The following is a 26,566-nucleotide window of genomic DNA, read 5'->3' as shown; positions in this document are numbered from 1 at the left end:
ATTTCATAATTTACATATAGTCTGTTACATCAACTATTTCAAGATTTTAAAGTTAGAAGTAGGATTCTAAATAACAGAGGATAGGAATGGGAAAAATTGGAGGGCAGTTGAAGCATGCCAATGCTTTGTTTCTCAAAAAATAAAAACACCTACTTTTGGTTTCTCTTAGGGAAAAAGATAAATATGTTTGTGGAAAACTGGAGGATAACATATGAGGTGTAAACTAGAACTCCCAAACAATGAAATTAAAAAAAAAATTATAAACTAAAGACAGGAATACATCAAAAGAGAAATAAAGAGAAATATCACAAGTGGGGAAACATTATATAAATCTTAATATAATTAATAGTTATAAAATATGCAAATAGTTTACATTGTTTTTCAGTCTATAATACTGGATTTAAAATTGATACAATATTTTTACATGTTAGTTACAAGAAGGACAATTTAAACAATATGACATAAGATAAAGGAATAGAGAATTCAAAAAAGGTATAGTAATAGAATGAGGCATATAAAGCAGTTTAAAAAGAGACGGAGAAAAAATAGTAAGAGAAGCAATCTGGAGACTTCCAGGGAGGATGGTGGAATGAAGTCTCCTAGGCTCACCTCAACTCATGGATACAGCTGGATAGCACCCACATCAGTGTCAATAATTCAAAATATGATTGGAAGAACAGAAGAACAAACTCTCCACAGCTAAATTTAGAGAAGGGGCCACATTAAAGAGGGTAGGAAGGGCAGGAATGCAGTCAGGGACCACACAGACCCACAGGGCTACCTGGTAGATGTAGGGACACAGCAGGTGCAGAGAAGGGAGAGGAGCAGACCCCCCACAAGAGGCACCCCAGGTACAGGGGACCCACATGAAGAAGATAAATCCCTATAACATTTGACTTTGAAAACCAGAGGGGCCTAAAAAAATCAGTGGGGTTTAACACCTGGAAACTTAAAGGTCAGCAGGCTCAGCTCTGGGAGAGATGGAAGTGCAGAGTCCCTGCCCTTGAAAAGACAGCACAACAACAACAAAAAAACCCCACTGAGACACAGAATAGAAGCAGCAGTTTGAAAAACACCTGGGGTCTATGGGGAGGGGAGCATGTGCTGGAGGAGTAAGGATCTTTGGGAGACACCTCCAAGAACAAAAGAGCTAGAAGGCACCATTTCCCTCCCATCCCCCAGTCTAGATACACAAACACCTGCAGGAACAAGCACAGCATCAACACTCTCCATCTAGCTTGCCACCAGTACCCTGCCTGCATGCACTTTTGCAGACCCATACCCTCCAACCTGGCCAGCCTGGGCAGGAGTTTTCTCAGGCAGCTAAGAGGTTCCCTCCTGCAGCAGACCAGCAGGAATTTTCCTGCCACCACCACACCCTTAATCTCCTGTGGGCCCACCCTCTCTTACTCAGCAGGCCTCCTCAGTTTTCCTAGGGAGCTGTAGGGACCCTCCTGCAGTGGTCCAGTGCAGACCTTGATGGCACCACATGCCCCACCACTGCGTTCTTCTACAGACCTACTCCCTCCAATGTGCATTTGGCCAGAGCCCATCCAAAGTGGTGCCACAAGCCTGGCAGTGTGCAAGCAGCCATGACAGGCAAGCACCACTCCAAAGTGACTCCCGCCCCAGAGAGAGAGAGAGATAACCATCAGTCTGATTATAGCCCTAGCAGTGAACAGGGGCAGATATCAGGTCTGACTGCAGGCCCCACCCAGTAATGAAAACCCAAGAGACAACACAGAGAGACAACATCTCTGCTAAATGCTTCATAAAACTTCATTCAAGCCCAAGGCAGCTCCAGACTGGCCCCCTAACAACACAGGGCCTAAACCTCACCCTCAATAGGCAAACAGAGCTGTTGTAGATGACTGGACTGATGGCAAATACAGCTCAGCCATAATAGTATGGTATATGCAGCACACACAGGAAACACCCTTGGAATGACAAGTTCTGATGAACAGGAGACATTGCACTTCAGGGAACTACAGGACCTCTTCTTCATAAGGCCACTACTTTCAAGAGCAGGAGACATAGCTGACTTTCCTAACACATAGAAACAGACACAGAGAGTTAGACAAAATGAAGAAACAGAGGAATGTGTCCAAATGAAAAAAAAAAAAAAAAACAGGACAAAATCACAGCAAGAGAATGGAAGTAAATGGAGATAAGTATATGCCTGATAGAGAATTTAAAGTAATGGTCATCAATTGATACTCATTGAAATTGGGAAAAGAGTGGAGGACATCAGTGAGAGATAAAGAACTCAATAACTGGAATTAATATGCTAGATAGAATAAGTTGTAGACTAGGGGAAGCAGAAGAATGGATTGATGACCTGGAAGACAGTAATGGAAAGACATCAAGCTGAACAAAAGAGAAAAAAAATAATGATAAAATGAATAGACTAGGGGAACTCAGCAGTACCATTAAGCATAACAACATTTGCGTTATAGGGATCCCAGAAGGAGAAGAGAGAGAAAAGGAGACAGAAAATTTATTTGAAGAAATAATAGCTGAAAACTTTCTGAATCTGGGGAAGGAAACAGAAAACCAGATCCAGGAGACACAGAAAGTCCTCCACCACCACAAAAACAACAAACAAGGAGGTCCTCTCCAAGACACACAGTAATTAAAATGGCAAAAATATTGAAACAGAATTTTAAAAGCAGCAAGAGAGAACAAAACAGTTACATATAAGGGAAATCCCATTGGCCATCAGTTGGTTTTTCAGCAGAAATTTTGCAGGCCAATAGAGAGTGGCATGATATATTCAAAATGCTGGGGGGAAAAAAACCCCAGCAACCAAGAATACTTTATCCAGTAAGGCTATCATTCATAATAGAAGCAGAAATAAAGCATTTCTCAGACAAACAAAAACTAAAGGAGTTCATGACCACTAAACTAGCTCTGCAAGAAATATTACAGGGGACTCTGAGTGGAAAGGAAAGACCATAAGTAGGAGTAAGAAAAGTAGGAAGCACAGAAGCAGTAAAATTAAGTATATCTATAGGGGGTGCATGGGTGGCTTAGTTGGTTAAGTGTCTGACTTGATTTCAACTCAGATCATGATCTCAGGGTCATGGGATTGGGCCCCACATTGGGCTTCTGTACTCAGCAGGGAGTCTGCTTAAGATTCTCTCCCATCCTCTCCCTCAGCCCCTGCCCCCTCACTCTCTCTCAAATAAATAAATTTTAAAAAATCAGTTAAAGATTCACAAATACAAGAAAGTGAAGTATGACACCATATACCTAAAAGCATTGGGGAAAGAGGAGTAAAGAATGGGTTCATTCTTAAATGATCAACAACTTAATATAGACTGCTATATGCACACAATATTATATACAAACCTAATGGTAAACACAAATCAAAACTGGTAACAGATATGCAGGAAATAAAGATAAAAGAATCCAAGTTTATCACTAAGGAAATCCAGCAAATTGTGAGAGAGCAAGACAAGAAACGAACAGAGAACTACAAAAACCATTAAACAAGTAATAAAATGGAAATAACTATATACCTATCAGTAATTACTCTGAATATAAATGGACTAAATATACCAAAGACATAGGGTGACAGAATGAATAGAAAAGCAAGACCCATCAATAGGGTGCTTACAAGAGATTCATTTCAGACCTAAAGACACATGCAGATTGAAAGTTAAGGTATGGAAAAGTATTTATCATGCAAATGGAAGTAAAAAGAAAGCCAGGGTAGTAATACTTATAATAGACAAAATGGACTTTAAAATAAAGACAGTAACAAGAGACAAAGACACTATAGAATCATAAAGGGAACAATCCACAAGAACATATAACAATTGTAAATATTTATGCACCCAACATGGGAGCACCCAAATACATAAAGCAGCTAATAACAAACATAATCAATAGCAATACATTAATAGTAGAGATTTTAACACCCCACTTACATCAATGGATAGATCAAAAAAACACAGAAAATCAACATGTAAATAATGGCTTTGAATGACACATTCAACAAGATACATCTAACAGATGTATTATTCAGCACATTCCATTCTAAAACAGTAGAATACACATTTTTTAAAAGTGCACATGGAATTTTCCAGAAGAGATCACATATGAGGTCACAAAACAAGTCTCAACAAATAGAAAGATATTAAAATCATACCATACATCTTTTCCAACCACAATATGAAACTAGAAATCAGCCACAACCAAAATACTGGAAAGTGCACAAATACATGCTATTAACAATGAATGGATCAACCAGGAAATTAGAGGAAATAAAAAAAATTACATGGAGATAAATGAAAACAAAAACATATTGGTCCAAAATCTTTGGGATGCAGCAAAAGATATTTTAATAGGGAAGTTTATAGCAATACAGGCCTACCTCAAGAAGCAAGAAAAACCTCAAACCACCTACCTTACTCCTAAAGGAGCTAAAAAAAAAAAAAAAAAAAAATACAAACAAAACCCCAAACCAGCAGAAGGAAGGAAATAATAAAGACTAGAGAAGAAATAAATGAAATAGAAACTCAAAAAACAATAGATCAATGAAGCCAGGATCTAGTTCTTTGAAAAGATCAACAAAATTGACAAACCTTTAGCCAGACTCATCAATCAAAAAAAAAGAGGACTCAAATAAATAAAACCACAAATGAAAGAAGAGAAATAACTGACACATAAATTTTGTATTTATAAGCATTATAAGAGAATATGAGAAATTATATGACAGCAATTTAGACAGTCTAGAATAGATAAATGCCTAGAAACATATAATCTACCAACACTGAAGCAGGAAGGAATAGAAAACTTGAACAGACCAATTACCAGCAAGGAAATTGAATCCATAATCAAACAACTCCCAACAAACAAAAGTCCAGGATCAGATGGCTTCACAGATGAAAAATTCTATCAAATATTTAAAGAGTTCATACCTGTTCTTCTCAATTCCAAAAAATAGAAGAGGAAGGAAAACTTCCAAGTTCATTCTATGAGGTCAGCATTACCCTAAAACCAAAACCAAATAAAGACCCTACAGAAAAAAGGGAACTACAGGCCAATATCTCTGATGAACATAGATGCAAAATTCCTCAACAAAATATTAGCAAACCGAATCCAACAATAAAGAAAATCATTCATTATGATCAAGTGAGACTGATTCCAAGGATGCAAGGGTGGTGGTTCAATATATGCAAATCAATCAATGTGATACATCACATCAACAAGGGTAAAAAACCTTATGATCATTTCAATAAATGCACAAAAACATTTGACAAAGTACAACATCCATTCATGATAAAAACCCTCAACAGAGTAGATTTAGATAGAACATACCTCAACATAATTAAGACCACATAAGAAAAACCCATAGGAAACAGCATACAATGGGGAAAACAGAGAACATTTCCCCTAAGGTCAGGAACAAGACAAAGATGATTACTCTTACCTACTCTCATTCAACATAGTACTGGAAGTCCTAGCCCCTGCAATCAGACAACAAAAAGAAATAAAAGGCATCCAAATAGATAAGGAAGAAGTAAAACTTTTACTATTTGCAGAAGACCTGATACTATATATAGAAAGCCCAAAAGACTGCACCAAAAATCCTTTTGAAATGATAAATGAATTCAGTAAGGATACAAAATCAATGTATAGAAATCTGCTGCATTCCTATACACTAATAATGCAGGAAATGAAAGAGAAATTAAGAAAACAATTCCATTCACAATTGCACCAAAAATAATAAAATACTTAGAAATGAACTTAACCAAGGAGGTGAAAGACCTGTATTCTGAAAACTATAAAACATTGATAAAAGAAATTGAAGACAACACAAAGAAATGTAAACACATTGCATGCTCATGATTTACAGGAACAAATATTGTTAAATTGTCTATACTATCCAAAGCAATCTGCAGATTGAATGCAATCCCTATCAAAATATCAACAATATTTTTCACAGAACTAGAACAAACAATCCTAAAATACATATGGAACCACAAAAGTCCCTGAATAGCCAAAGCAATCTTGAAAAAAACTGGAAGTATCAAAGATCCCAGCTATCAATATACACTACAAAGTTGTAATAATCAAAACCATATGGTACTGATACAAAAATAGACACATAGATCAGTGGAACAGAAAGCCCAGAAATAAATTCATGACTATATGATCAATTAGTCTTTGACAAAGGAGGAAAGAATATGCAATGAGAAAAATGGTGTTCAACAAATGGTGTTGGGAAAACTGGACAGCCACATGCAAAAGAGTAAAACTGGACTGCCTTCTCAAACTATACACAAAAAAACTCAAAATGGATTAAAGACCTAAATCTGATACCTGAAACCATAAAACTCCTACAAGAGGGCACAGGTAATAATTTCTCTGACATTGCCCAACATTTTTCTAGATGTGTCTCCTGAGGCAAGGGAAACAAAAGCAAAAATAAACTATTGGGACTACAACAAAATAAAAACACTTCTGCACAGCAAAGGAAACAATCAACAAAACTAAAGAAAACCTACTGAATGGGGAAATATATTTACAAATGACATACTGATAAGGGGTTAGTATTCAAAATAGATAAAGAACTTACACAACTCAGCACACACACACACACACACACACACAAACCCAAATAATCCAATTAAAAAGAAAACATGAACACTCATTTCTCCAAAGAAGAGACAGATGGCCAACAGACAAATGAAAAGATGCTCACATCACTCATCATCACATCAAAACCACAACGAGATATCACCTCACACCTGTCATAATGGCTAAAATAAAAAACACAAGAAACAAATGTTGGTGAGGATGTGGAAAAAAAAGAACCCATGTGCATCATTGGTGAGAATGCAAACTGGTGCAGCCACTATGGAAAACAGTATTGAGGTCCCTCAAAAAATTAAGAATAGAACTACTCTATGATCCAGTAATTCCACTACCAGGTATTTACACAAAGAATACAAAAACACTAATTAAAAAAGATATTTGCACCCCTATGTTAATTGCAGCATTATTTACAATAGCCAAATTATGGAAGCAGCCCAAGTGTCCATTGATAGATGAATGGATAAAGAAGCTGTGGTATACATATACATACGTACACACACATACATAAAATGGAATATTACTCAGCTATAAAAAAGAATGAAATGAAATCTTGCCATTTGCAATGACATGGATAGAATGAGAAGGTATAATACTAAGTGAAATAAGTTGGTCAAAGACCAATACCATATGATTTCACTCATATGTGGATTTAAGAAACAAAACAAATGGATAAAGAAAAAAAGAGAACGAAAAACAGAAGCGTAATATAGAGAAAAAAGTGCTGGTCACCAGAGGGGAGGTAGGTGGGGGATGGGTGAAATAGGTAAAGGGGATTGGAGTACTCTTATCCTGATTATAGCACTGATGAGCACTGAGTAATGTATAGAATTGTTGAATTACTAGACTGTATACTTGAAACTAATATAATACTATACATTAACATTCTGCACTAGAACTAACATTCTACACTAGAATTAAAATTTTTAAACAAGTAATTTGGACCAGAGCAGGACTAAAATTTACAATCCATTTTGGTGAATTTATAAAAACAAAGTCTTTATTATGTTGTTGATTAAAAAAGAAGCAATCTAGAAGATTCCACATATACCCATGTGCTTTTAAGAAAATCATCTTGTATATGACACAATCTAACAAAATTATAAGAAAAAGTAGACAAATCTTCAGTCTCAATATGTACCTCTTAGACCTCTTTCAGAATTTGATCTAGTAAAGAAAACAATTATGAAATTTATGTAATATATTGACCAGCAATACCAGTCCTATCTTGCTAAAGAAGAAATTTTTAGGCAAATATTGAAATACAACTCACAAAGGAAACTTAAGATAAAGTGAAAAAAGAAGTGATATATTGGTACATTTGGGTGTATGTATGTGTGTGTATAAAGCATAAGGAAGAATTCATCAGAATATGTAAGAAACTCCTATTAATTCATATACAAAAGGTAGGTAACAAGAAAAATGTGGGCAAAGAGTAAAAAGTTCATGGAAGGGTACAACAAAGGTGTATGAAAAAGTGTCCAACTTAACTGGTAATCAGGAGAACAGAAATCAAAGGAACAATAAATTTTCACATTAGACAGACAAATGTGTAAAATACAATAATTAGGATGTAGAAAGAGGATTTTTTTTAACACATTCTAGAGGGTGCATAAATTGGTACAATTATTTTGGAAAGCAATTTGTCAATACCCAATAAACTGAAAATTTGCATGCCTTCACCCAGTTCTATTTCACTTTAAGCCATTTCTGCTAAGGCTGTTTTTGCACATGTTTGAGGAGATGGGCAAAGAAATGTTCATGGCAGCGTTGCTGGTAATGTGAAAAACCTGATGTGGAAACATTTTACAAGAGGTCAATATAAATTTCAATATATTAATTGATCGAAATATTATGCAACCATTCAAATGAAAGAACTAGGTTTATATATGTCAACGTATAGATCAAAATAATAACCTTGTGTGAAACAAGAGCAAGGTGCATGCATAGATACATAGACAGACCTGTATACCTTATATATGTGAATATGTGTGTCTATCCCATATGATGTATTTAAATATATTCAAATTTTACAGTAGGCAAAATTATAATACCTATTATTTCTAACTACACATGATTTATAAATGTAGAGACACACGTATTTATGATTAGAGAGCAGATAAGGTAAGGAGGCTTGCTCTAGAACCCCCAACTAGGGATAAAGACTGAGGAGGAAAAGAGGAACTTAAATTTATAAGCAATATCTTTCCTTTTATTAAATAAAAGTAACTGACGTAAACATATATACACACATACACATATATGTGTGACGTGTGTGTGTGTGTGTGTGTGTGTGTGTGTATCTGCCTAAGAGCATTTTCGTTTTAAGCCTTGTCTCTCCCTTGGAATGAAATTTGTACTCCCCAATATTGAATAGCAAGGTTCAATATGCTGAGAGAGATGTGTTCTGTGGTTGAGAGTCGCCAGCCAGCCTGAATTCACATTACATGTTCAGTTTATGCTCTGCCCATTATTCTGACTCTATTTGCCATCAGGCAAGAACCAAGTAATACAAGTTTTCTTTTATTCTCAAAACAAAAACCAATCTGTTTTCTCTCATAATGTCTCATTTTTATAGACACATATACAGCAAAATAGAATAAAAAAAGTGCTAAAATCATATTACATTACTGTCATTACTGCATGAATTTCTTTATAAGAAATGTCATCCTTGATTATGTCTTTATTCCTTGATCTTTTCTATTTAAAGTAAATTTTACAAGAAAAAGATAAATCTTAATTTAAATAATAGCATGATATACTTAAGATATTCCAACGATGCTTCTGATATTATTGGTTTCTTAGAGAAAAACCATCTTCTACCCAACCTCTCCCCTGCTGCTCCTCATGGTAATTTTAATTGCAGATTATTCTCATTTCTGTAGCATTACTGATAGATTGGAAATAGATGACATACATCATTAATTGCTGCGTATAGAACACTGCATTTCAAAATCTGTCTTTTTTGCCTGAGATTTTGTTTGATATTAGGAAATGGCTTTGTTTCCTCCATTAGGACAATCACTACTGAAAACAATGAAGCTTTTCCAATTATTCCCAGTTTCCTTACATACACTCAAGGGTTGGACTAGCCTAGCTTCCTTCCTGGTCTCTCTCATCATTTCCATTATTATACATAGTGTTGGTGCTTTAAAGGATGTACACATATTTCCTTAGCATGGTGATGTCCCATGGAATTATTATCTCAAACCTTCTGTTTCTCTCCATCTTTCCTCACTTTGTGTCTAACAAAAAGAAAAACCAATATTTTTTTGGCCTATCTTTGTTTAAAGTCTTTCTTCTGACTTTTTAGTTTAGTATAAACTAGTTCCCTCTTCCATTTATTGCACAACTTGTGTAGGCAGATGTACACAAATGGATACAGTGTGAAAAATACAAAGGCACTAGCAAGTGTAGAGGTCACAACAGGAAGGGCACCCCAGTGTATGGTGTTCAGTGAATAATTGGTTTAATGTGCTGATGGTTTAAAATTCAAGGCATGGGAAGTTGGCATGACAGAGGTACACAAGGGCTGTGTTTAGATGGGATCAGGCATTGGAATTTACTCTGCAGACTAGAAGAATGGTTGTGTACAAAGGACAAAATAATCAGATACATACATATTTGGAGAAAAACAAACACAAGGCTCAAAGCAGGGACCTACCAACGGTGGTTTGACACAGGCTGGGAAGAATCTACCATAACCCCTCTTCCACTTGTAGGTGACTGACCCTGCTTCCCTTCACTTCTACCATCTACTAACTTGGCCTCTGCCTCCCAAGTCCCAACAGAGGACCAGATGGGTATAGTCCTGGCTCTTATCAAGAATAGTGGGCCCTCAGCGGCCAGGATCTGGTACATGTAGCTCATAGAGCTTTTCAAAAATGAAACTTAATCCTACTAATTGGTATTTAATTTATGTTCAGTTTAGAACAGCTAGATGTATTTACAAGGCCAATAAGCTTAACTGACATAGCAAAGAATCCACTGGCCAATGAAAGAACATGTCATTAAAAGTTGAGAGTACATTCCCCTTCTGGCAATAGCCTACCAGGTAATTTTGAACCCTCCCACTGAAATAAACTAGTAGACTTGGAGGGAGAAATCATGACAAAGTTCCTGATTAGATTAAGTTGATGTAGGATTTTTTTTTTTTTTAGTCTTTCTAATTTCCTACCAGAAGTAAATTTGATAAGTCACGGTGACTATAAAATGAAGAGTAATTAAAAAAAAAGAATTTAGGTGGATAAAAAAGTTATTCATCACGTTTTTAAGTAAATGTGTTTCGCATTTTCAAGGACACAAAAGATTAAAATTTTTAGTGAGATGAAATTTTAAAAGCAGAATTACTAGAATTTAAAAACAACAATTGAAATTAAGAACTCACTGGATGAATTTAAATCAAATTAGGTATAGGAGAAAAGTAAACAGAAAGAACATTCAGAAGAAAATATCTAGAATGAAACACAGGGAGATAAAATGATGGAAAACACAGAAAATAAAGTATAATTCAAACACAGGATAAGGTGAAAAGGACTAACATATGTCTAATTGGAATCCTAGAAGGGAATACAAAATAATACAAAAGTAATATTTGAAGAGGTAATGACTAAAAATGTTACCAATCTGATTTTTAAAAAAAAAATAAGCCATAACTCAAAAAGCACAGATTTTAACAAGTAACACCCATCCAGAGAGAGAGCAAGTAAGCAAGAGAGAGAAAGCCGCATACGTACATCAGAGTAAACTTCTTGAAAATTAAAGAGAACAAGAAAAATCTTAAAATCATCAGGGGTGGGAGATGTGGTATAGGAGGTGTGGTGCAGAGTACCTTCAATTAACAATTGGATGGGTATCTGATTTTTCCAACACAAAAGATACCAGAAGAAATGGAATTCTATCTTCAAACTGTTGAAAGAAAATGACTGCAAATCTGCACATACATGAACTGCCATGCGAAAGTATATATTCTTATCAAATATATATGGGACATTTACCAAAAGTGATCATATGGCATGTTAAAAATCAACACTTTACAAATTTCAAAGGACTAAAATTATACAGCATATATGAAAAATAGTGGAAAATAAGAAGTTCAATAAAAAATACCTCATAAGTCACCATATGCCCAGAAATTAAGGGCTGTACTTCTGAAAAACCCATTAGTTAAAGCAGAAATCACAAGCAAAATTAGAAAATATTTTGAACTTAATGATAAAATAGAATACTAAGAACTTAAGGGATAGCTATACCAAAGCCTTCAGAAGAGGGACAGTTACAACCTTAAATGCATAAATCATAAAAGAACAGAAGAAAATCAATGAGCTAAGTATCCATCTGAAGCATTCACAAACAGAATAGTAAATAAAATTCCAAAAAATTAGGACAAAAAAATCAAAATAAAAACCTGGCAATTATAAAATAGGAAAATTCCAAGATAATCTAATAAAAATAGTGAGATATATAAAGGATAATATATTAAGACATGGGTTTATTCCAGAACTATATGGTATGTTTTACAATTAAAAATGAATAAAATTCACTATTAATAAAATAAAGCCCAAAGTTGGTGCTTTGAAAAGACTAACAACATTGATAAATGCATACCAATGCTGTTCAGTAAAAAGAGAAGCACAAATTAACACTATCAGGAATTTAAAGGGGTTATCATTTCAGTTTCTACAGACATGAAAATGATAAGAACCTATTATAACAATTTTATGCCAATAAATTTGCAAATATGACAAAGTAGGAAATAAAACTTAAAAAATTACTCAATGGAAAAAAAAACCCTCACTGGATGGTCTGTATAGTAGAGAAGACAAAGGATAGAATTAGTAAATTAAAGACAGACCAATGGAATCTGAACAGAGAGAAAACAGACCAAAAGAAAAACAGAGAGAAAACAAGAAACAGACCAAAATTAAAAATGGACTCCTCTGCTGAAGCATTTCAGTAGAGAAGGGATAGCCTTTTCAATAAATGGTGGTGGAGCAATTAAACATCCACCATCAAAAAACTCCAAAACAACAAAGCAAAAAAATCCAAACATTTTATACAAAAAATAATTCAAGATGGATTGTGTTCTTAATTGTAAAACATAAAACTTCAAGAAAAGAACATAGGTGAAAATCTTTGGGACCTAGGACTAAGTGGTAGTCTTTGATTTGATACCAAAATCATGATTTATTCGAGAAAAAGAAAAAGTAGACTTCATCAAAATGAAAGTTTTTCCTGCAAAAGATCCTGTTAAAAGGATGAAAAGGCAAATTACAGACTGGGAAAAAAATATTTGCAAATCATATTTCTGACAAAGGCCTTGAACCTCATGTAAATGAAGAACTCTCAAAACCTAATACTAAAAAAAAAGTAATAAATAACTGGAATAATCTAATTACACAATAGTCAAAGGACATGCACAGACATTTCATTGAAGAGGGCTATACAGATGGCAAATAAACACGTGAAAAGATGTCTAATATTATTAGTCATTGGAGAAATGCAAATTAAAACCATAATGGGATATCACTATACACCTAACAGAATGTCTAAAATGAAAAATAGTGATAACGTCTAATGCTGGCAAGGGTGAGAATGTAAAGTAAGTACAGACACTCTGGAAAATACATTGGTATCTCCTTTCAAAACTAAAAATGGAGATATCATAAGACCCAGCAATTTCACTCTTGGGCCTTTATCCCAGAGAATTATAGACTTGAGTTCATGCAGGAATTTGTATATAAATGTTCATAGCAGCCTTACTTATAAGAAATGAAAACTGGAAACTATCCAAATGTCTTTAAAGGGCAAATGGATAAACTGTGGTTACATCCAAACTTAATGTTATTCAGTAATAAAAAGGAACACATTACTGATAAACAAAACTTGGATGTGTCTCAGGATATAGTGTTGAATGAAAAAAGCCAGTCTCAAAAGGATGCGTACTGGATGATTCCATGTATGTAACAATCATGAAATAAACTGTGTAGAGATGGAGAATGGACTGGTGGACTGATGGTTGCCAGGAGTTAGGGACTGGGGTAGGTAGGGGATGCATGTGGCTATAAGGAGTAAAATAAGGGAGTCTTATGGTAATGGTACAACTGGGTATTTTGATTGTAGTGGTGGTTATGCAAGCTACATTGATGATAGAACTGCATAGAATTACACACATATACCCACAAATGAGTATGTGTAACTGGTGAAATTCAGTAAGCTTTATGGATTAAACTAATATCAATTTCTTGGTTTTGATATTTTATAGTTATGTAACATAATAATACTGGGGAGGCTAAGAGAAGGGTGCGCAGGGCGTCTCTACCCATTTGTTTGTAATCCCCTGTGCCTGTACAATTATTTTAAAATAAATTTAAAATCAAGATGATTATGTAATTTCCTAAACATATGGTTGAATGAAGTTAAAAAGTTTCCAGTATGCAAACAGGAAGTGTTCCTCTTTCAGAAAATAGGTTTCCTTCACTACCATAAAGTTCACTTTAGAAACCTCGCTTTGCTAAGACCTACATTAGTATCTGTTTTTGCTATTGGGATGAAATCTGAAGATGATTTTTCACTTTTACAGAATGCTATTTACTTCTTTGCTTTATGTCCTTCCGGCTCACGAAAGGTTTCATAGAAACACTCTACTTGCAGATAGCTAGGAAAACCTGTATTTGTAATTCAACATATCAATATCATTCTTTTGGATTTACAGGATTGTCTTGGTCTCTATGATACCTATACTTATACATATACCTGCACACACATAATGTTTCAGTTTGTTTTGTTTTGCTTTTTTGGATAAAGCCAGAAGCCTGAGAATTGAAAATTATCACAAATGTCAGAGTTTGGCTACACCAGGATACCCAGGGAAGGGCACAGAAAGTGGAAATCTCGAATAGGATAGTAAGAATTTTAAAACTTCACTTACTTGGTATTTCTTTTCGGGCAGCTCTTTTAAGTGATTGCTTTGAAAAATTATAAGTGGTCAGAGCAACTTTGTAATCTTGGATTTCATTTCAGAGCTCCAATCTGATTCCCCATGCAGCTTTTCTTTCCTCTTTTCCTTAAAAAGAAGCTTATTTCTAGACTCCTCTACTGACTTGTCAATTTTACAAATGTGGCCAATGATCCATGAAAACCAAACAATTCACTGTAACACCGTTTAAATAAGGAAGGTAAGCAAACAGTTAAGTCAGTTCAAACTGAATAAACACAACCTCTGTTCCAATGAAACATGAAACTGCCAAATGGAATGCCACTTAGTCGTAGGTGCCCAATATATACAGCAAAATTTAGATTTTTTATGACACATTTGACTGGAGAAGTGGATTTAATTCATGTTATTTTCATCACTGTTCTTTTGATATAAGCATTATTTATGTATGTAGGGGTGTGTGTGTGTGTGTGTGAAGGTGCATGTGTATTTTTCTTTTAGGTTTCCAATATCTCATTTAAGACTTTGAAAATGCTCATGGGGTCTAGATTCTCTCTTATGGAGTCTAAAGTATAAATGACCTCATGTCTTTTCATCTATATGCATTCTAGCCCAATGGTTCTCTTGCTTGCTGCAAAATCACCCCATTTGTTCAATTAGACTTTTGTGCCTACTTCCATTGTTTCTGATTTATGAGGACTAAGATAGAGCCTGAGAATGTGTGTTTCCAATAATGTTTCTAGTTAATACAGATTCTTCTGTTTAGGAAACTATAATTTGAGAACCACAGGTCTCATCCAGGATGAGTTCGTCCATACATGGAAAAATTAGCTTTTCTGGAATGGCCAATAATCTTTTTTATGTCTTTCTCATTTATTACCAGTTTTTACTCAGATTTCCTTCATGATCTAACAGAAAAAAAGCACTGATTTCATCCAAAGCTTTGTTCAAAATTCATTTACTCCAGGATTGCTACTGTTTCATATCTGAAAATTAGGAAAATAATTCCAAAATCGATTTTACAAAGTCTGTGTACCAAAGCCCATGTACTTTGATTATCAGAAAACTTGCTGGGCCTTCCTCCAGTTTTAATTACTCTTCCTCTTGACACAATCCTTACATATTTCATTTGCTAGTGTCTAACTTGTGAAACAGCAGACTAGAACATAGTAACCCAAAGAGTATTTAAATAATCCAGGTGAGGGATGAGGATGGTAGTGCATAGTATTTATTGAGTCCCTAGTTTGTACTAAGCACTGTACTAGATAATCTAATGGCATTATCTCATCTACTCTACCCAAAAACCTATGAAAGTGGTATTATCCCTGTTCTACAGAAGCAGACACTGAGACAGATTTTGGAGTGCATGATATTGGTTAGGGATCAACACTTGTGAAGGAAGGAGTAGGAAGCTGGATTGGGTCGAGGGAGAAGCTGAATGACAATGCAAACCCAACAGAGTCTTTGACAGACCAACATGGGAATCTGGAGCAAGATTTGCTTGTCACGGTGTCCCATTGGGTTGCAATGGCTAGGTATTTATGTCCACACTTCACTGGAAATGGGTATCCCTGGGAAGAGTATGACCTCAGACAAGGAGGCTTTGTGTAGCTGGGGATGGCCCTGAAGTGGTCTACAGACTATGCCTCCTATCTCTGTGCTGGGAGGATGTACTTCTTTGAAGGAGAATTTGGGTGTTCACTGAGTTTGCCACTGATTTGTCCAAGGACACAGTAATTGTCTCAGTGAAAATTTAAATTCAGGACTATCTGATTCTTTTGATGATATACTTCGTTATTTTCTAAAAAATACTTGCCTAGTATATGCCTTAACCTTGTCTTGAGGAGTCCATCATGGACATTGACTGTCTTGTGTGACAATGCAACAATGTCCTCAGGTGCCATTGAACAATGTAGCAGTTTGTCCCTACATGCAAGGTCTCCAAACCTCTCATTTTGTCACCTGTCATCCTGTCAGGGAGCTGAACGAGTACAGAATCCATGAATAGTCTATTGCTTTCACACAAGCTGCCATCATTCTTCATCCTGATGACTCAATCTCTTGACTGGTCTTCCTGCTTCCATTCTTGCCCGCCTCCAACGACTAGATGGATACTGAAAATGCATTCATGCCACAACTCTGCTCAAGTATTTGAAGTTATTTCTCTTCCTGTGTGTGTGTGTGTATGTATATAGATGTATTCTACGTGCATATAGTTTTACTCAGGACACCATTTTTGCAGTGTGCAGTTGATATATTCACACTCAGACTGATCATTATTTATCTCCCCTACTCTAATTTCAGATTCTTCTAAAGTTTTTATCCATCATGTTCACTCCTGAACAACCAGATTTTTAAAAAGTGCTTGCTATCCATTGAGTAATTACTAAATATTTGGTAAATAAATTGTACGAAAAAATGGTGTTAGCAAAAAAAAAAAGATATGTAAGGATCAGAAAACGGATTTGGTTTCAAATTCTAGTTTCAAAACCTATTTAATCTAGACAAATTACATCAAACTCTAAGCTTTGTTTTGCTTTGTTTTCCATCTTAATTGGAGTTAATACATTGGCATTTTTAATGAAATGAAATAGCAGATAAAGAAAATGTTATGGAAAAGGATAAATAGGGTTATAAAATTGTTAAATTTAAATGTGTATCCCTATAATATTGCATAAATTGCCACAACTCTTCCTATAAAAAATATAAACTCTCGTCATTGAGAAAATGTGTTGATATGGATTATCTAATGTACTGATAAAATATGAATTACTACTCTTTTGTTTTTCACTTTTTAAAATTTGAGTGGTATTTGCAATTACAGCATATCCAAGACACTCCGGTACATATTTATGCTTTGTGTTTGACAAAGTGTGTCTTCAAGGCAGGCCTTATCTATGAAATTATTCTGAGGCTACTTGATATGTATGTTCCAGACAGGCTGTTCTTCCCAACTCCTCCTCCTCAACACTCCATGGCTTGTGCATACTCACAGTCCCACCATTCATTTCCTCCTCTATCTACTCTTGTCGGCCCTTCCCAAAAGAATTGTCATCATTCACCTGCTCCTTCCTGCCTGGTCAGGATGCTTCTCCATTCTGCATCTTCCTTCCTCAAAAATGCTGCCCACATTGATTTTCCTGGTTTTCAGCAACAACTGCACTTATGCGTGGTGTCATACTGTTCAATATTTAGTTCTGTTGTTTAATATAATGTTCTACATCACATGCACAGATCCTTTCTGAGAAGAGAAAGTCCCTGAGAACAGAGATTGGGTTGCTCATTCCTCTACTGTGCCGCAAAGCTGCCACTGCTCTGCAAAGATAAGCAGATGCTTGGCAGAACTCTAGATGTTATTTTTCTTAACACAGCAATTTCTGATCTCTGCAGCTTTTATAGGCCCCCTCTCAGTAAAGGAATTGAACCATTTTCATTAGATAGATAGATCACTGAAGAAGAAACAAGGAGTATTTCATGATCCCAGATCTGCATTCACAGAGTTAGTAAGGCTGTGGAAAGCAGAGTTTCAAGGCTTCAAACTGAGTATTAAACTGCAATTAGATTGTCAGCCCTGAAAGGGTTGTCATGGTCTATCTTCAGGATAAAACAGTTTGTGGTCTGCAACTGATGTAAAACTTTCCTAAACCAGCTCCCAGATCCTTGGAACTCACTCCATTCATAACACCATTTTTACCTTGCACAGTTGGTCAGGGTTTTGCAAAAACAAAAAAAGCAGAAATTATTGCCTTCCACTCCCCAGTGTGATAGCCGAAGTCATAGTAGGGACAAAGACCATGCAAGCTCAGGGACCTAAAGTAGTCTGGGAATCTAAAAAAGGGCTTTATAATAGTCTGGATGGACTCTGGATAAAATTGTGCTACTGATCATAAAACAGTGCCTTTCAGTAGTTTTGAGCATCATTTCCTTGTCCTTACTTTTCTTCAGATTCTTCCCAAGTTCTGGCTATTACTGGCTTGTCCAGCATCTGGAGCTCCTCACTCCACCTCCAAAGAGCTAGCATTTTGCTTCTTCCTGCTCCGATACAATCCAATTGCTTATGTTCTATCCTCTGAGGAGCACTCTAAGATCCTGAAGCTGATATAAAAAAAATCACAATGGTTTGGAGGCCAAAAGTGAGATTTCAAATCAGAAACACTGGACATGTTCTCATAGCCCTAACTAGCTATGTGACCTTGAGCAAGTCACTGAATCTTTAAAGCTTCAGATGACTCATAGGTAAATAGGATCAGAAAGGAGCCTATTTCGTGGCCTTGTGGTGAAGATGAAGTAAAATTATGTGTGCTAAGTGCCTGCTATGGAGCCTTGCAATACTAAATGCATCATCAGTATCAAAATGAATATTGTTCTCAGAGAAAAGACTCAACTCTAAACAGAGCCCTTCAATATTTTTGCTTAAAGATGTCATTAATGATGAAGGACGTCAGGCACTAAAACTCATTTCTTTTTTTTTGGTATAAAGGGACTTGGGATTCACCAAGATGGATTCAGAAGGCAGTCACCCCCTCCACCAAATAAGCATGACAAGAAACAACTGTCATCATCAGCACTTTCCTTTCAGTCACTTTCTATGAGGAGGAAGAAGAGCCACCAAGTAAAAACCCTACTTTCTCTGCCTCTTAGCACTGAACATAAGCACCAGCATGATTTCCTTCAGAAGCTTCCAGAGTTTAACATTATTACTCTAGGACTCTTCAAAATTCCTTTGCGCTAGAGATGATGCAGGTGTCAGCATCTTTTTGTTTTACATGGAAAAAAAATTAAACCCTAAAATGGAAACCTAACCTTTGAAGACTAACATAAGAAAAAGAGTACATGTGATCAGGGTTTTAGTCTTAAATTTGTCACTAACAGCATTATTTTATTAAAATCAATTTCTATCAGTATATTTACTCCTCAAATATCCTCATCCATCAACTGCTTGCCTTACAACTACACAGGGCAGCTATAGGATTAAAATAAAGTGTGAATTGAAAGCATTTTGAAAAGGAACAACCACTCTACAATTATAGGAACAATTATTCCCATCACAAACACCACAGCCAGAAGCCAAATTTGCATATCAACACTTCATTATTGGAGGCGTTGGTACATGAGCAATTTTAAAACAAATTGTAATTTGAGTTTTCATGGGTTTTGCACTTTCTGTGACTATCTTGTTTACTTGCTTTTATCTGAAAGGAAAAGTCTGTCAAATCTGCTAAATTACTCAGTTTACTGTCATTTTTCTTATTTGTTTTGGCGATGTATGTGATGCTTCTGAGTCTCATCACTGCTAATCTTCAATTACCCAGGCTAAGACAGGGGTTCCGTTGTACCCCTTTTCAGCCTAGGGAAGCAGAGCCAGGATGGTGAAGGGAAAGCAAATGCCAGCCAATGTTGGAATCATGGAGAGCCATCATTCTAGAGACAATCTGATTAACTTTTGCCTGAAGAAGTTTCCCTCATGTTCTCAAATCCACTAGCTTACAAGAGCCACTTGTAGCTCTTGACTGGCATTCAGGCATAAGGTTTATGTTCTCTAGGAATTCTGAGAAGCGCAATAAAGGCCGTCATGTAATCACTGATGGTATACTTCCATCTCAGGGTGCTCCCTCATGTCACTTCCCAGAAGTCCTTAAAAAAAAAAAAAAGTGGAGGAGTATCTGAAAGGTTCACCACTAGACCTATACTTCTCTTCTTCACTTTTGTCAAGTATCACAGAATAGATTAATATTAGCTGGTGAGATAAACTTGAATTCCTCTCTCATAGCCACGTAACCATATCATACTAAACATTGCTTTGGAGAAAGAGAAACAACAATGGAAGGCAGGAGAACAGGTGCAGAGGAGACAAGTATTATAGCTCCTAAAAAATATTCAGTTGCCACTTTAAGATTCTTAGATTTTCAAGTAAAATATAGAAAAAAATGCCACTACAAAAATGTACCACACTAAGTTATAGAAATATTTCTGTTTTAAGCATAGATTTATAAGCATTGACTCTATATGGTATTCTCACTTTAAGAAAACTTAAGATGCATTAGATACAAAAATCCAAATATATAAAACGCTTGTTTTAGTAAAGATTCTTAACCTTAGCAAAAGGATTTATTAGCAGGCTATTTTAAGTCTAAAAATCATGAACTGGAAACATACAAACTATTAAAATCCAGCTGAAATTTAAGGTCAATGCAAATAAGGATAAAGCACCTAAAATTAGAATTATACCATTCAATTTAGAGAATTTGATTTATAAAAATTTGATTTGCATGCAATTTCTTAGTAATTTAACTTTGTACAAAGTAAGTCATGGCAACAGAACTGTGAGATGATTCGCCTGGTCCCTGAACTAGGTTTTGTTTATTTAATCTCTTTAAGAGTAGTAAGGAGTACAAGGAAGACAAGTATTATTACCCTGTGGAGATGAGGCCATCACAGCTTGCCCATCAGGCCCTGATAGTGTCTGATCAGAGAAGAATAAACTATAAGGAACTACATGAAATCTGGTAGTGGATCACAATCCATGGTTTCTGCATTATCAATTTTGTTTGTCTGGAGAAATGAACTGAGGATCACAATGATATAGCAGAGGCAGCTTGAAGCAGATTGATGGTATACGGAAGGCATTTCTTAACCCAACAAGTGAGGCTTGTTCTGATTCTGGAACTCTGATGGTTAGTTTGGTCCTTACATGGTAGCTAGATCCCAAGAACAAGCATTTTAAGTGGCAAATGCAGAAGTTGCAGAACTCTAATGGCTCAAACTCTGAAAGTATACATAACCTCACCTCTACTAACCTCTACTGCCCACAAGCAATCATAGGGACAGCCCAGATCCAAGGAGATGGGAGAGACAGACTATGCTTCCTGTTGGAGTGGTGAGGACACTGCAGAGTAGCATGTGGGATGGGATATATAGTGGCAGCTGACACAACCTACCAAAGGACTTCAAAGATTTCTCAGGAAAATCACATGCATCATTTCTTTCTCATAACTCTCAGTATAAACCTTGGAGAGCAGCCAGACTTGACCAAGTACTATGTACCCTGGGAGTTAAGAACAAACAAACCAAATTTGGCACTCACCTGGCGGAACCGGTCTAGGTCAACTTTGTTACCCACCAGCACCAGGGGAATTTCATAGGTGTGGCGGACTTGAAAAATGAGCTCTTTAAACTTGGCAGCTTCCTGGAATGACTGGCGGTCGGTGACAGAGTAGCAGATGATGAATCCCTCCCCACCTCGCATGTACTGCTCCCGCATGGCTGTGAACTCTGCCTGCAGGAAAAGAGCAAAATTGTTATGTAATTTAAAACAGTGAAGCCAACATGTCAATAAAATAAGAGGTCAAAAGTAGATAAATTATGAGACAAGGTACTTTGGGCAGAAACTTCATCAAAGTTTATTTCAGGGCTTTGCATATAGGAAAGCATGAGGAGGTCTAACTCTACCATTATGAAATCTGAATGCTTTAAAGTGTTCCGAGTGTTGATCTTTAATCATAGAAAATTTGATTTGAGAGATCTTGAGGGAGATATGTTAAATAGCACGTTAACTAATGAACTCTTAGGGATTGTATATATTCTTTTTTTTTTTAATTTTTTTATTGTTCTGTTAATCCCCATACATTACATCATTATTTTTAGATGTAGTGTTCCATGATTCATTGTTTGTGCATAACACCCAGTGCTCCATGCAGAACGTGCCCTCCTCAATACCCATCACCAGGCTAACCCATCCTCCCACCCCCCTCCCCTCTAGAACCCTCAGTTTGTTTTTCAGAGTCCATCGTCTCTCATGGTTCTTCTCCCCCTCTGATTTCCCCCCTTCATTCTTCCCCTCCCGCTATCTTTTTTTTTTTTTCTTAACATATATTGCATTATTTGTTTCAGAGGTACAGATCTGAGATTCAACAGTCTTGCACAATTCACAGCGCTTTCCACGGAGCATATACCCTCCCCAGTGTCTATCACCCAGTCACCCCATCCCTCCCACCCCACCCCCCACTCCAGCAACCCTCAGTTTGTTTCCTGAGATTAAGAATTCCTCATATCAGTGAGGTCATATGATACATGTCTTTCTCTGTTTGACTTATTTCGCTCAGCATAATACCCTCCAGTTCCATCCATGTCATTGCAAATGGCAAGATCTCATTCCTTTTGATGGCTGCATAATATTCCATTGTATATATATACTACCTCTTCTTTATCCATTCATCTGTCGATGGACATCTGGGCTCTTTCCACAGTTTGGCTATTGTGGACATTGCTGCTATAAACATCTGGGTGCACGTACCCTTTCGGATCCCTACTTTTGTATCTTTCGGGTAAATACCCAGTACTGCAATTGCTGAATCATATGGTAGCTCTATTTTCAACTTTTTGAGGAACCTCCATACTGTTTTCCAGAGTGGCTGCACCAGCTTGCATTCCCACCAATAGTGGAGGAGGGTTCCCCTTTCTCCGCATCCCCGCCAACATCTGTCATTTCCTGACTTGTTAATTTTAGCCATTCTGACTGGTATGAGGTGGTATCTCACTGAGGTTTTGATTTGGATTTCCCTGATGCTGAGTGACATTGAGCACTTTTTCATGTGTCTGTTGGCCATTTGGATGTCTTCTTTGGAAAAATGTCTGTTCATGTCTTCTGCCCATTTCTTGATTGGATTCTTTGTTCTTTGGGTGTTGAGTTTGATAAGTTCTTTATAGATTTTGGATACTAGCCCTTTATCTGATATGTCATTTGCAAATATCTTCTCCCATTCTGTCGGTTGTCTTTTGGTTTTGTTGACTGTTTCCTTTGCTTTGCAAAAGTTTTTTTTTTTTTTTTTTTAAAGATTTATTTATTTATTTATTTGACACAGAGAGACACAGCGAGAGAGGGAACACAAGCAGGGGGAGTAGGAGAGGGAGAAGCAGGCTTCCCACAGAGCAGGGAGCCCAATGTGGGGCTCAATCCCAGGACGTGGGACCATGACCTGAGCCGAAGGCAGATGCTCAACGACTGAGCCACCCAGGCGCCCCTGCTTTGCAAAAGCTTTTTATCTTGATGAAGTCCCAATAGTTCATTTTTGCCCTTGCTTCCCTTGCCTTTGGCGATGTTTCTAGGAAGAAGTTGCTGCGGCTGAGGTCGAAGAGGTTGCTGCCTGTGTTCTCCTTTAGGATTTTGATGGACTCCTGTCTCACATTGAGGTCTTTCAACCATTTGGAGTCTATTTTTGTGTGTGGTGTAAGGAAATGGTCCAGTTTCATTCTTCTGCATGTGGCTGTCCAATTTTCCCAGCACCATTTGTTGAAGAGACTGTCTTTTTTCCATTGGACATTCTTTCCTGCTTTGTCAAAGATTATTTGACCATAGAGTTGAGGGTCCATATCTAGACTCTCTATTCTGTTCCTTTGGTCTATATGTCTGTTTTTGTGCTAGTTATCATGCTGTCTTGGTGATCACAGCTTTGTAATATAGCTTGAAATCAGGCAACGTGATGCCCCCAGCTTTGTTTTTCTTTTTCAACATTTCCTTGGCGATTCGGGGTCTTTTCTGATTCCATACAAATTTTAGGATTGTTTGTTCCAGCACTTTGAAAAATGTCATTGGAATTTTGACTGGGATGGCATTGAAGGTATAGATTGCTCTGGGTAGCATAGACATTTTAACAATGTTTATTCTTCCGATCCATGAGCATGGAATATTTTTCCATCTTTTTGTGTCTTCTTCAATTTCTTTCATGAGTGTTCTGTAATTCCTAGAGTATGGATCCTTTACCTCTTTGGTTAGGTTTATTCCGAGGTATCTTATGGTTTTTGGTGCTATTGTAAATGGAATCGTTTCTCTAATTTCTCTTTCTACAGTTGCGTTGTTGGTGTATAAGAAAGCAACTGATTTCTGTGCATTGATTTTGTATCCTGCCACATTACTGAATTGCTGTATGAGTTCTAGTAATTTCGGGGTGGAGTCTTTTGGGTTTTCCACATAAAGTATCATGTTGTCTGTGAAAAGAGGGAGTCTGACTTCTTCTTTGCCAGTTTGAAAACCTTTTATTTCTTTTTATTGTCTGATTGCTGTTGCTAGGACTTCTAGTACTATGTTGAACAATAGTGGCGAGAATGGGCATCCTTGACATGTTCCTGATCTTAAGGGAAAGGCTCTCAGCTTTTCCCCATTGAGGATGATATTTGCTGTGGGTTTTTCATAGATGGATTTTATGAGCTTGAGGAATGTTCCCTCTATCCCTATACTCTGAAGAGTTTGAATCAGGAAAGGATGCTGTATTTTGTCAAATGCTTTTTCTGCATCAATTGAGAGGACCATATGGTTCTTCTCCCTCCTCTTATTAATGTGTCCTATCACATTGATTGATTTGCGAACGTTGAACCACCCTTGCATCCCGGGGATAAATCCCACTTGGTCATGGGGGATGATCCTTTTAATGTATTGTTGGATCCTATTAGCTAGGATTTTGTTGAGGATTTTGGAATCCATATTCATCAGGGATATCGGTCTGAAATTCTCCTTTTTGATGGGGTCTTTGCCTGGTTTGGGGATTAAGGTAATGCTGGCCTCATAGAATGAGTTTGGAAGTTTTCCTTCTGTTTCTATTTTTTGAAACAGCTTCAGGAAAATAGGTATTATTTCTTCTTTGAAAGTTTGGTAGAATTCCCCAGGGAATCCATCAGGCCCTGGACTCTTTTTTTTGGAGGTCACTGCTTCAATCTCGTTACTGGTTATTGGCCTTTTCAGGTTGTCAATTTCTTCCTGTTTCAGTCTTGGCAGCTTATAGGTTTCTAGGAAGGCATCCATTTCATCCAGATTGCTCAGTTTATTGGCATATAGTTGTTGATAATAATTTCTAATAATTGTTTCTATTTCCTTGGTGTTAGTCGTGATCTCTCCTCTTTCATTCATAATTTTATTAATTTGGGTCCTTTCTCTTTTCTTTTGGATAAGTCTGGCCAGTGGTTTATCAATCTTATTAATTCTTTCAAAGAACCAAAAATGGGCAGAAGATATGAAGAGATACTTCTCTGAAGAAGACATACAAATGGCTAACAGACACATGAAAAAATGTTCATCATTCATTAGGCATCAGGGAAATTCAAATCAAAACCACACTGAGATACCACCTTACACCAGTTAGAATGGCAAAAATGGACAGGGAAAGAAACAAATGTTGGAGAGGTTGTGGAGAAAGGGGAACCCTCTTACATTGTTGGTGGGAATGCAAGTTGGTACAGCCACTTTGGAAAACAGTGTGGAGGTTCCTCAAAAATGTAAAAATAGAGCTACCCTATGACCCAACAATTGCACTACTGGGTATTTACCCCCAAAGACACAGATGTAGTGAAAAGGGCCATATGCACCCCAATGTTCATAGCAGCAATGTCCGCAATAGCCAAACTGTGGAAAGAGCTGAGATGCCCTTCAACAGATGAATGGATAAAGAAGATGTGGTCCATATATACAATGGAATATTACTCAGCCATCAGAAAGGATGAATGCCCAACTTTTACATCAACATGGATGGGACTGGAGGAGATTATGCTAAGTGAAATAAGTCAAGCAGAGAAAGTCAATTATCATATGGTTTCACTTATTTGTGGAACATAAGGAATAGCATGGAGGACATTAGGAGAAGGAAGGGAAAAATGAAGGGGGGGGGAATTGGAGGGAGAGATGAACCATGAGAGACTATGGACTCTGAGAAACAAACAGGATTTTAGAGGGGAGGCGGTTGGGGGGATGGGTTAGCCCAGTGAACGGTATTAAGGAGGGCACGTACTACATGGAGCACTGGGTGTTATACGAAAACAATGGATCGTGGATCACCACATCAAAAACTAATGATGTATTGTATGGTGACTAACATAACATAAAAAAAAAAAAAAAAGATGCACTGGAAGCTGGTGTGGCACACAAAGTTGAGCAGAATCTCTGCAGCTATTATCAGCTTAATAATATATGACACTGAAATCACTTTATAAGAAAAATGTTATTTTCAACATGTTGCTTCCATCTTTGTTCACCCATGAATT

The 26,566-nt window shown here is 36.7% G+C and overlaps 1 protein-coding gene across 3 annotated transcripts in view; it reads right to left on the bottom strand.

Moving 5' to 3' along the window:
* Nucleotides 1–26,566, bottom strand: part of RIT2 (Ras like without CAAX 2) — a 474,354-nt gene that overhangs the window by 163,256 nt on the left and 284,532 nt on the right. For all 3 annotated transcript variants that reach the window (XM_078060386.1, XM_078060387.1, XM_036082610.2), the window contains one exon: nucleotides 21,624–21,815. In XM_078060386.1, coding sequence (XP_077916512.1) covers nucleotides 21,624–21,815 — 192 coding nt within the window. The remainder of the gene's footprint in view (nucleotides 1–21,623; nucleotides 21,816–26,566) is intronic.

The sequence above is a fragment of the Halichoerus grypus genome, chromosome 13 (assembly GCF_964656455.1).
Source record: "Halichoerus grypus chromosome 13, mHalGry1.hap1.1, whole genome shotgun sequence".
NCBI classification, from domain to species: Eukaryota; Metazoa; Chordata; class Mammalia; order Carnivora; family Phocidae; genus Halichoerus; species Halichoerus grypus.
The sequence above is the reverse complement of the archived record's forward strand: the minus strand, read 5'-3'. Positions and strand labels throughout refer to the sequence as shown.